The sequence below is a fragment of the Macaca nemestrina genome, chromosome 18 (assembly GCF_043159975.1).
Source record: "Macaca nemestrina isolate mMacNem1 chromosome 18, mMacNem.hap1, whole genome shotgun sequence".
In the NCBI taxonomy this organism is placed as follows: Eukaryota; Metazoa; Chordata; class Mammalia; order Primates; family Cercopithecidae; genus Macaca; species Macaca nemestrina.
This window is the reverse complement of record NC_092142.1, coordinates 18,919,013-18,936,366: the sequence shown is the minus strand read 5'-3', so window position 1 is coordinate 18,936,366 and position 17,354 is coordinate 18,919,013. Positions and strand designations below refer to the sequence as shown.

The 17,354-nt window shown below is 48.7% G+C and overlaps 1 protein-coding gene across 2 annotated transcripts in view; it reads right to left on the bottom strand.

The window, feature by feature from the left end:
• Positions 1 to 17,354, bottom strand: part of VPS35L (VPS35 endosomal protein sorting factor like) — a 148,249-nt gene that overhangs the window by 5,352 nt on the left and 125,543 nt on the right. For both annotated transcript variants that reach the window (XM_011747083.3, XM_071084199.1), the window contains exons 28-29: positions 14,907 to 15,072; positions 5,886 to 6,004 (exon numbers count right to left, since the gene is read on the bottom strand). In XM_011747083.3, the coding sequence (XP_011745385.2) occupies positions 5,886 to 6,004; positions 14,907 to 15,072 (285 nt within the window). The remainder of the gene's footprint in view (positions 1 to 5,885; positions 6,005 to 14,906; positions 15,073 to 17,354) is intronic.

The following is a 17,354-nucleotide window of genomic DNA, read 5'->3' as shown; positions in this document are numbered from 1 at the left end:
TTTTAGAGATGGGGTTTTACTATGTCCCCCAGGCTGGTCTCAAACTCCTGGAATCAAGCAATCCTTCTTCCCCAGCCTCCCAAAGTGTTGGGATTACAGGCATGAGCCACTGTGCCTGATGTTTTTGTAATAAATATGCGTACGCGGACAGACATTTTCAGTGAACGGCGCTGGTATTCACGCCATGTGAAATGTTCTTCAGAAACATTCCATCTCTGCTATTCTTTCAGAATCACTATCACCATCAACCCCTCTCTCCACCAGAGAAACAGACATCAATGTTAAATATAAATAGCTCCAAATTATATGGTTCTGGGCTTCATTTTTATTGCAAGCTTGGGACTTCTGGGCTGTGATCATTTATGCTGTCAGTAACCACCTCTGATTAAACCCAGCCTGTTGCCTCAGCATGAAGAAATGTAATTTTGAACCACATGTCAAGTTTTCTGTGGGTGTGACTTGTCAAACACACGTCACTGTTCTAAGGAGTCCCTGAACTAGAAGGTGGAGCCAGAGCCAATGGTTTCAAGAAATCAGGGGAAGGCTGGGCATGGTGGCTCACTCCTGGAATCCCCAGCACTTTGGGAGCCCGAGGCCATCGTGGGTCGATCACTTGAGCTCTGTATTTATTTTATTTTATTTTTTTTTGAGACGGAGTCTCGCTCTGTCACCCAGGCTGGAGTGCAGTGGTGCGATCTCAGCTCACTCAAACCTCCCCATCCTGGGTTCAAGCAATTCTCCTGCCTCAGCCTCCCGAGTATCTGACATTACAGGCATGCGCCACCACACCCGGCTAATTTTTGTATTTTTAGTAGAGATGAGGTTTCACCATGATGGCCACGCTGGTCTCAAACTTCTGACCTCAAGTGATCCGCCCGCCTCAGCCTACCAAAAGTGCTGGGATTACAGGCGTGAGCCACCATGCCCAGCCAAGCTCAGTATTTTGAGAGTAGCCTGGGCAACACAGACCCCGGCTCTACAAGCAACAAACAAAAAATTAGCTGAGTGTGGTGGTGCACGCCTGTAGTCCCAGCTACTTGGGAGGCTGACATGGGAGGATCACTTGCATCCAGGAGGTTGAAGCTGCAGTGAGCTGAGATAGTGCCACTGCACTCCAGCCTGGATGACAGAGTGAGACCCTGTCTCAGGGAAAAAAAAAAAATCAGGGGAAAAAGCTAAACAAACTTTCCATGGGGGGATCGAATTTGTACAAGCTGAAGGTGATGGGCTTCCATTATTCCTGTAGGCTGAAAGGACTCTCTCCTGAAAACCATCTACACAGAAAAGGGAAGAGGTATGAACCCTTGCTGAGTGTTTGTACATGTTTGTAAAAGGCCTTTTAAATGTGTATTTAGGGTTTTATTTTCTCATCCTGATTCATGAGCCTCACATATGCAACATTTAAAAAATTATTGATACATAAGATTTGTGTTTATGAGGTACATGTGATGCTTTGTTACATGCCTAGAATATACAATGATGATGCCAGGGTGTTTGGTGTGTCTATCACCTAAGCATTTATCATTTCTTTTTTTTTTTTTTTTGAGATGGAGTCTCCCTCCCAGGCAGGAGTGCAGTGGTACGATCTCAGCTCACTGCAAGCTCCGCCTCCCAGGTTCAAGCAATTGTCTGCCTCAGCCTCCTAAGTAGCTGTGATTACAGGTGTCCGCCACCACACCCGGCTAATTTTTGTATTTTTAGTGGAGACAGGGTTTCACCATCTTGACCAGGATGGTCTTGAACTGCTGACCTTATGATCCACCCACCTCGGCCTCCCAAAGTGCTGGGATTATAGGCGTGAGCCACCGCGCACGGCTGCATTTATCATTTCTATGTGTATGGAACATTTCAAGTCTTCTCTTATAGCTATTTTGAAATGTATAATACATTGTTGTTAACTATAGTTACTCTGCTCTGCTGTTGAACATTAGAACTTAATTCCCTTTTATTCCCCCTTTTTTCTTTTCTCTTTTTTTTTTTTGGAGACAGGAGCTTGCTCTGTTGCCTAGGCTGGAGTGCAGTGGCATGATCACAGCTCACTGCAGCCTCGAACTCCTGCCTCAGCCTCTCCAGTAGCTGGGACTACAGGCACACACCACCACGCCCGGCTAATTTTAAATTTTTTTTTTGAGATGGAGTCTCACTCTGTCACCCAGGCTGGAGTGCAATGGCATGATCTGGGCTCATGGCAACCTCCACCTCCTGGGTTTAAGTGATTCTCCTGCCTCAGCCTCCCAAGTAGCTGTGACTACAGGCGCACACCACCACGCACAGCTAATTTTTTCTCTATTTTTTTGTAGAGGTGGGATTTTGTCATGTTGGCCAGACTGGTCTCGAACTCCTGGCCTCAAGTGATCCACCCACCTCAGCCTCCCAAAGTGCTGGGATTACAGGTGTGAGCCACCGTACCTGGCCTAATTTTTAAGTTTTTTTTTTTCACATAGAGAGGATTTTACTATGTTACCTAAGCTGGTCTCAAATTCCTAGGCTCAACTAATCCTCCCACCTGGGCCTCCCAAAATGTTGGGATTACAGGTCTAAGGCATTGTGCCTGGCCTATTCCTTCTAACTATTCTATCTATCTTTGTACCCATTAACCAACGTCTCTTCATTGCCCTCCCCCGCACCCACACACACATCCATATACACTTTCCAGCCTCTGGTATCAATCATTCTAGGAGAGTTGCCTCATCTGATACTCACTGGTTTGATAAACCAGTTTTCCTGAAAAAGAAACTGGGGTTCCAATGCCACTCTTTCCACAAACAACCAATAGCCCTCCAGGCACTAACTTGCTCAGAATTCTGGTACTACAGCTCGCGGTCCCCAAGATCAGTAGAACACAAGTCACATACCCTCCCTCCCTAGAGAAGGTGCTGTGAGGTGCGATGGGCCCCCAGGGCAGCAGCATTTCTGCAACTGTTGGGCATGTAGGTCTCTGCCCTCTTTTTTTTTTCCTTGAGACGTAGTCTTGCTCTGTTGCCCAGACTGGAGTGCAGTGGCGCAATCTAGGCTCACTGCAAGCTCCGCCTCCCGGGTTCACGCCATTCTTCTGCCTCAGCCTCCCGAGTAGCTGGGACTACAGGCGCCCGCCACCATGCCCGGCTAATTTTTTGTATTTTTAGTAGAGATGGGGTTTCACCGTGTTAGCCAGGATGGTCTCGATTTCCTGACCTCGTGATCCGCCGGCCTCAGCCTCCCAAAGTGCTGGGATTACAGGCGTGAGCCATCGCGCCCCGCTGGTCTCTGCCCTTTGAACTACTAACCCTAAGGCCAGCCCTTCGGGTAGTGCCCCTGAACTTGGAGGCCAGAAAAAATCCTACTCACTCAAACACATGCTTGAACACCCTGAGAGAATGGGTATATATTGGCCGGGCATGGTGGCTCACACCTATAATCCCAGCACTTTGGGAAGCCAAGGCAGGCGGATCACTTGAGCTCAGGAATTCAAGACCAGCCTGGCCAATGTGGTGAAACTCCGTCTCTACTAAAAACACAAAAATTAGCCAGGCATGGTGGGATGCGCCTGTAATCCCAGCTACTTAGGAGACTGAGGCAGGAGAATGACTTGAACCTGGGAGGCGGAGGTTGCAGTGACCTGAGATCACACCACTGCACTCTAGCCTGGGCGACACAGCGAGACTCTGTCTCAAAACGAAAGAAAACAAAACAAAAAAAGAATGAGGATATACTGCATGTGAGTATCTACAGCTAGCTATATAATGTTGTGGTATTTTTGGTGGGGTGCAGAAGGAAAATGAGGATGGGTGGTGGTTTATACAGTCTTGGAAATGACAAAGAACTACTTCAATCCAGTTTGATCTTATTTTGTCCTGAAAGGGTCTGGATGCTTTGAAAGGATGTAAAGTGAGAGGTAAGGGAGCAAAACCCAGGAAGAACAAGCGGGTGTCCAGGAAGACCCAGTGGGTTGGGAATGAAGGAGCTGGAGGAGGGAAGTGGTCAAGCACCTTGGAAGGAGGGGAGCATGGGAAGGGCACTGAGAACCCGGGGTCCAAAAATCCTCTTAGGTTTGGGGAAGGGAACTGAGGAGGAGGAGAGTGACAGAACAGAGGCCCCCTCCTGCCAGGAGGATATCAGGAATGAGTTATCAGGCAACATCTTTTGCTAGGTGGGAATAAAATAATCGAGATGCTCAGAGCTTTGAGCAAACAGCTCATAGTGGATAAAGGGCAGATCCAGGAGAAGTGCTTAGAGGCAGAAAGTGAGGGAAGGACGCAGACAGAGGCCAGGCACTGGCTGTGACTCCCAAGATGCAGCCAACCTCCCCCTATGCCTCCATCTTGACTACACTACAGCAGTCAGTCTTACCCACAGTGACAGAGACACACCTATGTCTACACAAGTAACTGACTTGGCCACGTCTGAGACAGGGTCTCTGGGACTCATGTGTCACTCACACATTTGGGCCAAAGCTGTGAAAAGGGAAGCCATGGTCAGCATAACTTGGGAAGAGAACCAGGTAGTTAATTGGGTTGTACTAGACGGAAATTACATTGAAATCAGTCAATCAACTATCTATATGGAGAATATGAAAAACAAACTTCTGAAAATACGAAAGACACAACATCTGATAAAAAGAATTTAGCTTGTGGATAAGAGCAGGGCTTCTAGAAAATTGCCTTGACCATACTCCATAGCTACCGCCGTAGGATTCGGTTTCCTCATCTGTACAGCATAAAGGGACTGCTGTGAGAATTAAGTGAAATAATGCATGCGCAAAATTCTTTATACTGCACTTAATGTATAATGAAGGCTGGAAAAACAGAGCCTACTATTAATGACCACAGACCACTTCTTAAAAGTGAAGTGGGTCGGGCACCGTGGCTCACGCCTGTAATCCCAGCACTTTGGGAGTTCAAGACCAGCCTGGCCAACGTGGTGAAACCCCATCTCGACTGAAATTACAAAAATTAGCCAAGTGTGGTGGCGGGCACCTTGATCCCAGCTACTCGGGAGGCTGAGGCAGGAGAATCACTTGAACCCGGGAGGCGGAGGTTGCAGTGAGCTGAGATCGCGCCATTGCACTCCAGCCTGGGCAACAAGAGCAAAACTCTGTCTCAAAAAAAGAAAAAGAAAAAGAAAAGTGAAGTGGAAAGTCCTTGGTTGAGGAGGGCGATGTGGCAGTGCAGAGTTCAGGTTTGGGAATCCTGGTTGGAATCTCTGCTGTTTTATCACAGCCAGAGGAAATACCAAGGGCTCTGAATAAGCCTCTCTGAGCCTCAGTTTCCCTTCCCATTCAGTGGAAATAAACACAGCACCTACATCTCACAGGGCTGTTGTGAGCACTGAAAGAGCCCAGGTATAGCAATCCCATGTTATCACTGATTCACCATGAACTGATGGAGCTTCTGCTGGAGGCCGGGCTCTGCATGAGACGTGGGGTGGTACAGAGAGTTACCGGGGTCCCAGAGTCCCTGTCTTGTCATTCAGACACAGTCAGGTCTTCAAGACTCACCAGGTCCCTCCTGAGGGAGGCTGGAGGGAGCTCCCCCTAGGAGCTGGGGGACAGAGAAACACACAATAGGTCAGACGGTGACTGAACAGGGGCCACAGGGACAATCGGGCAGAGGCATGCAGGTGGTGGTGGCTCCTTGAAACAGGGTCCGAGAAGGCCTCTCTGAGGAGGTCCTTTGAGCTGGGATTTGAAGGACGAGAAGGAACAGTCAGGGGAAGGCCTGGGGTAGGCGCGGTCCAGGCAGAGAAAACAGCAGGAGCGAAGGCCCCAAAGCACTGGAGAAGTGGTTTGCACATAAACATTACTCACATGACACATTTTCCTTTCTAGAATGAACCAACATCAAACCACCCTGGAAACTTGTGCTTTCAGAGCAAGAGGCGGGTGGAGGACAGCAGAGGGCACCCACCTCGTCCTTGGCCAGGGTTTTCAGATGCTCTAGGATCTGAGCCATCACTGTCTCACAAAGCTTGTTGTTTTCCGCCAGGAACTTGGAGTCTCCCCCATAGAGGCTGTCGTTGGAGTCCACTGTTGAACAAACAAGAACGGTGAGACAGACCCAAGCCCCACGGCCATGCTGGCCAGGGAGAGGCAGCCGCGTGTCATGTCACACCGTGTCAGCAGATGGCAGGAAGTCGTGGCGGGGCAAATGGAAGTGGTGGAAATTTCCCACTGGGCTTGGGGCCTTGGGAATCACAAACGAAACACCCAGCCTGCAGGACAGTCTAAGCCAGTGGTGTGGAAGTCACCCCTCCAGCCTGTGTGTGCGTGGGGGAAGCTGTGGGGTGGGGGGACATTAATAATGACAATGATCATCACAGCAGCTGCCAGGCACTGGGCTACGGCTTTAACTGCCTTATTGCAGAGCCCCCCACAACCAGTATGTGAAGAACTGGCTTTTTTTTTTTTGAGATGGAGTCTCTCTCTCACCCAGGCTGGAGTGCAGTGGCACGATCTCGGCTCACTGCAATCTCCGCCTCAAGGCTCAAGCAGTCCTCCTGCCTCAGCCTCTCGAGTAGCTGGAATTATAGACACCTGCCAGCATGCCTGGCTATTTTTTTAATTTATTTTTTTATTTTTAGTAGAGATGGTTTCATCATGCTGGTCAAGCTGGTCTCGAACTCCTGACCTCAAGTGATCTGCCTGCCTCGGCTTTCCAAAGTACTGAGATTACAGGTGTGAGCGACCAGCCCAGCCGAGAGATGATATTAATATCTCCCTTTTAGGGAGATGAGGCTTAGAGATGGTCCTAGCTAGCTAGGATCCTAAACCATGAAGTCTGATTCCAAAGCCCACACTCAGCTACCGCATCCAGCTGCCTGCCCTGTCACCCTCTCCTCAAAACTGGCTTTGGAAGGACTGCAGAGATTTTCTATTTCAACTACTCTAGAAGTGTAAATCCCTTTGATAATGTCTCTTGCCAAAAGCTCCTCCACTGTTTGCTTGGTCTTGTCCTGTGACAACCACTGCCTAGAGTAAGACAGGCCTAGCCAAGGACAGCCGGAGTTTGAGCTCCTCCTCCTTTCCTCCTCCTCCCCTCCTTCCTCCCCGCTCCTTCCTCTCAACTGACCTTCACACAGAGCATAATCTGGGCGACGAAACAGACACCACACTCTGTGCTGCTTTACACTTTGTTTTTTTAACTTAATGATAACTCTTGGGGTTGGGATCAGTGGCTCACACCTGTAATCCCAGCACTCTGGGAGGCTAAGGCAGGAGGATCACTTGAGTCCAGGAGTTTCAGACCAGCCTGAGGAACATAGCAAAACCCCATCTCTACAAAAAATATATTAGCTGTGTTTGGTAGCTTACGCCTGTAGTCCCAGATACTTGGGAGGCTGAGGTGGGAGGATTCTTGAGCCCAGGAGTAGGTGGCTGCAGTGAGCTATGATCACACAACTGCACTCTAATATGAGCAACAGAGCAAGACACTGTCTCAAAATAAATAAACAAAATAAAATAAATCTTCATGCTATTTCCATATCAGTGTACAATAGTCCCCCCTTATCCTTGGGGGATACGTTCCAAGACCCTCAGTGGGTGCCTGAAACCACACAGTATTGAATCCTATTTACATTATGCTTTTTCCTATATAGTAGGAATGGGTAGGCAGTGTCGCATCAGTGTGGACAAGCTGGACAAAGGGATGACTGATATCCCAAGTGGGACGAAGTGAAATTTATCACCCTATTCAGTACAGTGTGCAAATTAAAACTTACGAATTATTTCTGAGATTTTCCACTTAATATTTTTGGATCAGGTTGACTGTGGAGTAACTGAAACCACAGAAAATGAAACGGGCTGGGCACTGTGGCTCACACCTATAATCTGAGCATTTCGAGAGGCTGAGGCGGGTGGATCACTTGAGGTCAGGAGTTTGAGACCAGCCTGGCCAACATGACGAAACCTAGTCTCTACTAAAACTACAAAAAATTACCTGGGCGTGGTGGTGCAAGCCTGTAGTCCCAGATTCTTGGGAGGCTAAGGCAGGAGAATCGCTTTAACCCATGAGGCAGAAGTTGCAGTGAGCCAAGATCGAGCCACTGTACTCCAGCTTGGGTGACACAGCAAGACGTCTTGGGGGAAAAAAAAAAAGACCAAGCTCATGCTTGTGATCCCAGCACTTTGGGAGGCTGAGGCGGATGGATCACCAGGTAAAGAGATCGAGACCATCCTGGCCAACATGGTGAAACCCCATCTCTACTAAGAATACAAAAATTAGCTGGGCGTGCTGGCAGGCGCCTGTAGTCCCAGCTACTGGCACGCTACTGCACTCCAGCCTGGCGACAGAGTGGGACTCCATCTCAAAAAAAAAAAAGAGACACCGGGTAAGGGGGCCCTACGTGTACGGCTCTGTTGCTTTGTTGTCATGGCTGCGTAGTATCCCACTGTATGATGGAACAGAATGTACTGAGTTGGTTCCTACTGCGAACACTTCAATGGTTTCCTTCCTTCCTTTTTTTAGCTAGGGCCAGCCTGCTGCAAACCCTAGAGTTCACAACGAAACCACCAGCTCTGCCTACAGAGCCAGTTCTTTTCCTCCACGCCCACATGAGCTCACACACCTTTTCCACTGGATCCTCTTACAGCTGCTTTCATTCCAGTTACCAGACAGGGACTTGTATGTGGCCGAGCATAACTGGGTGTGAACAAGCAGCACTCTGTCCGGGGAGCCCGGTTCAGCATCTGAACCCCCAGGCTAAAGGGAGAGCTCTGGAGCCAACACAGCACTCAGTGGTCAGGAAGGGGGACGGGGCAGCAGCGGTGCTCACTGCTTCTCGCCTGGCACGGGCCTGCAATCTGAGTCACCGTCCCGAGTGTGTGGATATCTCATAAACCAAGAGCCATGCCTGTGCCTTGGGGTGTGGCTGTGTACACGCGGCCACATGTGCACAGAGCCAATCCAGTTTTGTGGTTTAGGGATGTCTTTAATAAAGCACATCCAGTTTAGCTTATCTGCTGGAATGTGATTTGTTGTGCTTTTCTTGCCCTATTGAAAGAACATTCATCACTGTCTTGAAACAAGTGGGAAGGATACTGCCTCAGACACACACAATCAAAAGAGACAATATTTATGAGAAACACAGTAGGGCCTGTGTACAAGTGAGGGACAAACAGCACGAGATGGCCAGGCACAGTGGCTCACGCCTATAATCCCAGCACTTTGGGAGGCCAAGGCAGGTAGATCACTTGAGCTCAGGAGTTCGAGATGAGCCTAGGCAACATGGCAAAACCCCATCTCTACTAAAAATACAAAAATTAGCCGGATGTGGTGGTGTGTGCCTATAGTCCCAGGTACTCGGGAGGCTGAGGTGGGAGGATCACTTGAGCCCTGGAGGCAGATGCAGCAAGCAGAGATCACGGCACTGCACTGCAGGCAGGGCTACATTTTGTATTTTTATAGAGATGGGGTTTTTCCACATTGGCCAGGCTGGTCTCAAACTCCCAACCTCAAGTGATCCTCCTGCCTTGGCCTCCCAAAGTGCTGGAATGACAGGCGTGAGCCACTGTGCCCGGCCATGAACACCTATTTCTTGAATCACCAATTGATAACATTTTGCTACTTTTGTGCAAGCTCTCTTTCTTGTCGTCTCTACAAGGATGGACAGACACGTTTTTTTTTTTTGGCTGAACCATTTGAAAGCAGGTTGCAGGCATATCGCCTAAGATCAAGGAGAAAACCTGGTTTCCTTTGTTCCCCCGCTTCTCTGGTCACAGGAATCTCTTATTCAATCTTTTAACTGCTCGTTTATGGGGACTCTGCTGGGATACTTCCCCGAGGTTTCCTTTGCGATTGCTTGTCTGACACCAGGTTGGGAGTTAATGGCCCTGGGCCACAGGAGTCAATCTCAGAATTTCCAAGCTGGCTCTGGCTGCTGTGTCATGACTGTTACCTCCCCAGTGGGGGACGGCAGTTATTCTTTAAGAAGCAAGAAGAATTCAATTCAGCCATTCAACAGCACCTGATTGTGCAGGGCAGCAAACTGCAGCTGGCGAAGGACTTTCTCATGTCTGCTGCGAGGACCAGTATAGTTCCTGCATAAATTTATAGTTCCTGCATAAATTCCCAGTCTTCCTCCAGGCTGGAGTTCACTTGCACTCTGAACAGCCCAGCAATGGAGAAGAGGGAAGGTCCAACCACCCCAAGGGGCCAGAGGTGTGTTTGGAGCAGGCCACTCACACACACATACAACACCTACTGCATCAGGCCTGCTCCACGCCAGCTTCTAGGCTAGGAGCGGGAACCTAGTGGGGGACAAGGCTGACCTGGTGCTACCCTCACAGACACAGAGCTCATAGTCTATAAGGAGCTACAGACACCCAAACAGGCAATTGCAGTAGTGTGCAGAACCATCTGAGACAGAGTCTCGCTGTGTCGCCCAGGCTGGAGTTCAGTGGCACAATCTTGGCTCACTACAACCTCCGCTTCCCAGGCTCAAGGAACGGGGGCAGTACAGGGGATCATGGGATCCTAAAATCTATGCTTGGGATAGGGTTCTGGAATCAGTGCGATCTAGACTGAGTCCTAAAGGTTGAATTCACTAGCAAAAGTGGGAAAAAGGGTGAGGAGGGAGAAATGAATTCTCTATGCTAACACCTGGTGGTCATAGAGGGAGACAGAAAAAGGCGAATCTGAGAATTAAAAGGAATTTGGTCAGGTCAGAGTGTATTGTTGGCCTTCAAGTCCAGACACAGCTCTCACGAGGGGGAGAAAAGATGTCCCCTGCAAATGGCCACTAAAAATAGCCCACAATCTCTGCATCTGTCCCACCCTGAGTTGCAAACCCGAATGCTTTGAGGGCCTGGCAGGTGACGTGGAAGAGTGAAGAGGGCCGCCTTGGCTTCACAGAAGCATCCTGGGTTGTACTCTTCCAACGGAGACACACTCTGTCTGCACACTAAATCCATAAACACGGAGGATCCAGGACTGTTCTTCACTCCTACATCAAACATGCACACTCTCTGGTAACCTCGTGTGAACGTACTGGAGGGATTGCTCCAGGCAGCGTCAGAGCCTTCTCTTTTTCTTAATCTGGGAAGAAAGTGGCCAAGGCATCCTCCAAAAGTGCAGAAATTATTCAACCCCTCTTTTCCAAGTTCTAAACTGTGTCAACATCGTCTCAAAGCCTCCCTACAATGAGGAAGCACACAGGGAAAAAGGAGCCCCCACAGCCTGCAGGGCCTCCGTGCCTCCCTGGGTGTCCTGTCAAGACGCTGGGCAGGTCACAGTTGTGCATTCAAAGTAAACACAGCTGGACTGAGAAGAAGAAAAAGAAAATCCATCCTTCTGTTTTCATCTTCAAAAGCTAGAAAACTACACTCTTGCCTATCAAATATAGCCTCACTCCCTCTGCTGCCAATCTGGCTCTGGTAGTCTTTACTGGCGGGTTTATTCACAGAAAGGATGGACTGAATCTGTCTGAGGGAGAGGAAGGAGAGGAGGGAGCAGAGAGGGCAGGGCAAGCTCCTCCGACAGCCTCACTTCCAGGTCTCCATCCGGTCCTCAAAGCTTTCTCTCGTTGAAGTTCAGAGCCTTCAATGTGCACTTCACAAAAGAGGAAACAAAGATGCCAAGAAATACAGGGAAGGGTGTTCAACCTCGCCAGCCATGAGAGAAATGCAGACTCCACTCCTAGAACAGCTGACATGAAAAAGACTGACCACAGCAACTGAACAAATGGAAGCCTCATTCGTGCCTGGTGGGAATGTCAGTTGGTTTAACCCTTTGGGAAACCGTGAGGCAGTATCCACCAACGCAGAAGATAAGCAGATCCTATGAGCCAGCCATGCCACCCCCACGCAGACAGCCAGTGGGAATGTACACCAAGAAATACATGCAAGAATGTTCACAGCCACACTACTCATAACAGCCCCAAACTGCACATGCAAATTTCCATCCAGAAGGAATGAATCAATTTTGGTACATCCACACAAAGGAATACTATACAGCAATGCAAAAGGTGAACTACAGTTTTGCATACCAACACAGATGAATCTTGGACATCATGCTGAATTAAAGCAGCCAAATACCAAAGAACACTTGCAAAATATTCCATTTACTTATTCAGAAAGTGGCAAACTAATTAATAAATGCTAGAAGTCAGGAGAGAGTGGTGTGTCTTCAGAGAGTAGGGTGGTGATGCTGACTGAAGGAGGTGTTCTATTTCTTGATCTGGGCTGTGGCTACCTGGGAGTGTTCGCTTTGTGACAGTTCGCTGAGCTCTATAGTTTATTGCATATATGTTACATAATACGCTTTAATTAAAACACTGCTTTTTTTTTTTTTGAGACGGAGTCTTACTCTGTCACCCAGGTTGGAGTTCAGTTGCACAGTATTGGCTCACTGCAGCCTCCCGAGCTCAAGTGAGTCTCCTGCGTCAGCCATCCAAGTAGCTGGGATTATAGGCGCTTGCCAACAGCCTGGCTAATTTTTTTGTATTAATTTTAGTAGACATGGGGTTTCGCCATGTTGGTCAGGCTAGCCTCGAACTCCTGACCTCAGGTGATCCACCTGTGTCTGCCTCCCAAAGTGCTGGGATTATAGGCACGAGCCACTGTGCCCAGCCAACACTGTTATTTTGTAATCAACAAAGCAGTCTAATGCATGTCCCACGACTCTGGGTGTGAGTTTCACTTCCATCACTAACTACCAGAAGCCCTGGAGTAAATCACATTGTCTTTCTGGATCTCCTCTTGCTTATACATGAAATGGGAACATGAATGCCTGTCCTCATAGTAAAGCTGTAAGGATTCGGGGAAAAAGGCCTGTGGAGCCTGACGTAGTCCTTGGCACGCAGTAAGTGCTCAGATCAGGTTAGCCATCATCGTTCTTGCTATGAACCAGCCTCCCTAAGTTACATTTATCCTCCGTCCCCAGACCCAGCTAGAGAAAGCCTGAGAGGTATGACAGAAAGCTGGCCATCCCTTAAGCACTGCTAATGTGTTCACTGCAACTTGCAAGTGTAGAGACGGTTTTGTAAACCATAAAGTATACAATTACTGGCCAAAGCACTTTTGACATTAAGACCAATTTTTGGAATCCAAAAATTAGAACTGAGGGTCTGCCAGGCAGGAGGATACTTGGGCTCAGTGGGAAAAGGCCTGGAATTGGGATGTCCTGTGGTTAAGTCCAGGACATGAGGAGGCTGCTCCCAACTTCTAATAGCAAGTTCAAAATGTCTGGTAGCAGGCGGGGGAGCAAGGCCACCTCCTCCTCCAGAACACCCAGATAAGGGCCGCTGAGCCTTGGCATCATCTGAGGAGCAGGTGGCAAACACCCACACCAGGGGCCTGCCTGAGACTGGTAAGGAACAGGCCTGGCATGAAGCTCATGCATGTGTATATTTAGCCATTGTTCCAGTTTATTGTGTAGCACACTGATCCAAAAGAGGGTTCCTCCGAAAAGAGAGCACTTAACACTCTGTCGGTGGAAATGCAAATTAGTTCAGCCAGTGTGGAAAGCAGTTTTGGAGATTTCTCAAAGAATTGGAAATAGAACTACCACTCGACCCAGCAATCCCATTACTGGGTATATATCCAAAGGAAAATAAATCATTCTACTGAAAAGACGCATGCACATGTATGTTCATTGCAGTACTATTCGCAACAGCAAAGACATAGAATCAACATAGATGCTCATCAGCAGTGGATTGGATAAAGGAAATGTGGTACATACACACAATGGAATACTATGCAGCCCTAAAAAAGAATGAAATCATGGCCTTTGTGGCAACATGGGTGCAACTGGAGGCCATTATTCTGCACTAAGTGAACTAGTGCAGAAACAGAAAAACTACTGCCATGTTCTCACTTGTAAGTGGGCCCTAAGCACTGGGTCCCATGGGCATAAAGATGGAAAGAACAGACACTGGGGACTATTAGAGGGAGGAGGAAGGGGAAGGGACAAGGGCTGAAAAACTACCCATTGCGTACTATCTCATTTGCACCCCAAACCTCAGTGTTGCACAATATACCCGTCACAAACCTGCACGTATACCTCCTAAATCTAAAATACAAGTTGAAATTATTATTATTTTTTAAAGAGTGTCTCTCCAAACTGGTCTGATATTCAACATGATATCAGGTGCTTGTTAAAGATGCAAATTAAGAAGGAAAGGCCAGGTGTGGTGGCTCACGGTTATAATCCCAACGTTTTGGGAGGCTGAGATGGGTAGATCGCTTGAGCCCAGCGTGAGTAACATGGTGAAACCCTGTCTTCACAAAAAATTTTTAAAAATTATCTGAGTGCAGTGGCACATGCCTGTAATCCCAGCTACTTGGGAAGCTGAGGTGGGAGGACTGCTTCAGCCTGGACTATCAAGGCTGCAGTGGGCTGAGATCACATCACTGCACTCCAGCCTGGGTGACAGACTGATACCTTGTCTCGGTCAATCAATCAATCAATCAATCAAGGGCAGGATGGGGCTGAAGAATCTGTACTCCTTTTTTTTTCTTTTTTGAGATGGTGTTTTCACTCTTGTTGCCCAGGCTGGAGTGCAGTGGTGCAATCCTGGCTCACTGTAACCTCTGCCTCCCAGGTTCAAGTGATTCTCCTGCCTCAGTTTCCTGAGTAGCTGGAATTACAGGGGTGCACCATGATGCCTGGCTAATTTTTGTATTTTCGGTAGAAACGGGTTGTGGCTCTTTTGGCCAGGCTGGTCTCGAACTCTTGACCTCAGGTGATCCGCCCGCCTTGGCCTCCCAAAGTGCTGGCATTACAGGTGTGGGCTATTGTGCCTGGCCCAAGAATCTGTACTCTTAAGAGTTGCCCCATGTAAGTCTTAGATCAGGTAAATACAGTGAGACCCTGGACTATAGGTCCATGGGAGCTAAAGTATAAGGGAGAAAACATAAAGAGAAAATGAAAGCATTCTGTCTGCCTTTCATGAAATCCGTGCGGAGCACGGTTTGGTGAGGGCGGCTCTGCTACCTTTGTCTATGTGGTAAAGGTACGTCTCCTGGCTCATGGCAGAGAGGAGATGCAGGACGCAGGTGTAGATGCGGATTTTCTCATCGCTGTTGTCCTCCCAAGTGTAGTCCTGGATCACGTTGAGAAGCTCTCGAACAAGAAATAGGACCCCATGTTCAGGATGATCCTAGTAGAGAACCAAAAAAAGGATCAACAATCCCAAAGATGAAGCAGGGAGGGAAAAAGAAAATCACACAGAAACCCAGATCCTCCCTCAGTAGCTGTGGAGAAATTGATGTTGTCAGTTACTGAACAAAGGCAAGACCCACTCACAAGCCTGGTTAAACAATATGGAGGAAAACGACAAAATGTGATTCCCACGAATCAAAACGCTCCTGTTTGGGCAAAAGAGCTTTGAGAGTCCCTTTCTGGATCCCAAGAAGGAGAAGGCAAAGTTACCTGTCAGCTTAATGGCCCGTTTCCAAAATTACACTCTTGTTTTCCCGTGGGTGGTGGCAGTAAAAAAAAAAAAAAAAAAAAAAAAAGGAAGCCCTGTTCTAACCACAAAAGCAAGATTGCAGGTATCGTAGCAGACGGGACGGCAGAAGCCACCTAGGCTGGGTGAGCCCCCGGATGATCCCTGTCACCACTCGAGGCGGTGACTTTAAATAGAGCCTCACTCTTTGGGGTGCTCAGCAGCAGTAACAGCCAAATAGAGGACGCTCTCTTGGGAAAGGCAAAACCTGAGAGACAATCACAGTTTATAGCAAACAGTGTTTCTCAGATGCTAAACTGAATCTATAAAAAGTTTTGGGGTGTAAAAAAATAAGCAGCTTCAATTCCATTCCAAAAAGGTGCATGTGAGTCTGGGAAAGCCCCGCTGAAAGCTCTCCAGACTTCTCACTCCGTGCAGAAGCTCTGCACAGCCAGCCGCCTCCACGGCCTCGCTGGCCTGCCCCATGCAGGTCCCCTTCCCTTACCCCAGCCACGTTAAGGTAGGGAGAACAGCACGACTGGAACCCGCAGCAGCAGGGAGAACAGCATGACTGGAACCTGCAGCGGCAGGAGGCCATCTAGTCCAAGATGTGGTCTTGGGTGCAGGAACAAAGCCATTGCCAAAACATGGCCCAACGAGCATGGGGGAGAAATACCCCAGCCTCGCCTTCCTCCTGCCCTGTGTCATGCTGCTGCCTCCTACTGGCTGAACAAATTGGGAGCCAGAGGAAGGATAGGTGAGGCAGTCCCCAGAAGCCAGTCTCCCCCACACAGAGTAGGACAAAGGGCACAGAGTGGCACCAGGGGCCGGCACACACGTCCAGGTTCTGGCCTCCAGCCAGGCACGTTCTCTCTGCCTAGAGTCTGTGCCCCAGGGCTTGGCCAGACTGGCTCCATGGTAGCCTGCAGTTCTCATCTTACACATTAGCTCCTTAATGAGGCCTTCCCTGACGTTCCATCTGCAGCTGTCTTACTCTCTCTTCATCACAAATCATCCTTTTTTTAGGGGGTGGGGGTGGTTCTGAGACAGGGTCTCACTCTGTCACCCCGGCTGCAGTACAGTGGCATGATCACAGCTCACTGCAGCCTTCACTTTCTGAGCTCAAGCGATCTTCCTCCCACCTCAGCCTCCTGAGGAGCTGGGACTATAGGTACATACCACCACGCCTGGCAAATTTCTGTGTGAACTTCTGTATTTTTTGTAGAGATGAGGTCTTGCCATGTTGCCCAGGCTGATCTCAAGCTCCTGGGCTCAAGCAATCCACCTGCCTCAGCCTCCTGAAGTGCTGGGATTAAAGGTGTGAGTCACCGCGCCCAGCCTCTGTCTTGATTTTTACAGAGCACTTCTCACTATCTGAAATGACCTTATGTATTCCTTCAGTGACCTGCCCAACAATATCTCGTGGTTTTCCTGGTTCTCTCTGTTTCATGCTAGCCTATAACCTCCAGGAGGGCAGGCACGTCATCTATTGCATTTGCAAATACACCGCCAGGTCTGCTGGTTGCACACCGTATTCTGTTAATGGCGCCTCCAGGAACTCAGTGCGGATGGTGTCCCTGATGACATTCAGTCCAGCCCTGTCTCCGGCTCCTGGGACAGTGCTGGACACTGACATGCATTGGGTGAATACTGTTGAATGGACTGCAGTTTTTGGGTACCTTCTATGTGTCAGGCACTGCAGTGGCTACGAAAACAAAAACAGTTAACATTTATAGCACCTACCATAGCTTTTCTATGTTCCGGGGTGATACTATGATGAAGCCCTATTTCACAGATGGGAAATGAGCCACTGAGAGGCTAAGTGGCCCAAAGTCACACAGTTGGTACATGGGGCACCCAAGGTTCAAGCCCCAGCAGTTTGGCTCCAGAGTGGACATTTCTAACTACTGGTACCATATTCGCACTGCCTCTCTGCAGATAAACCAAGCATCTCTGAATTTATAGAACTTGTGAACTGAGGGGAGGCATAGATG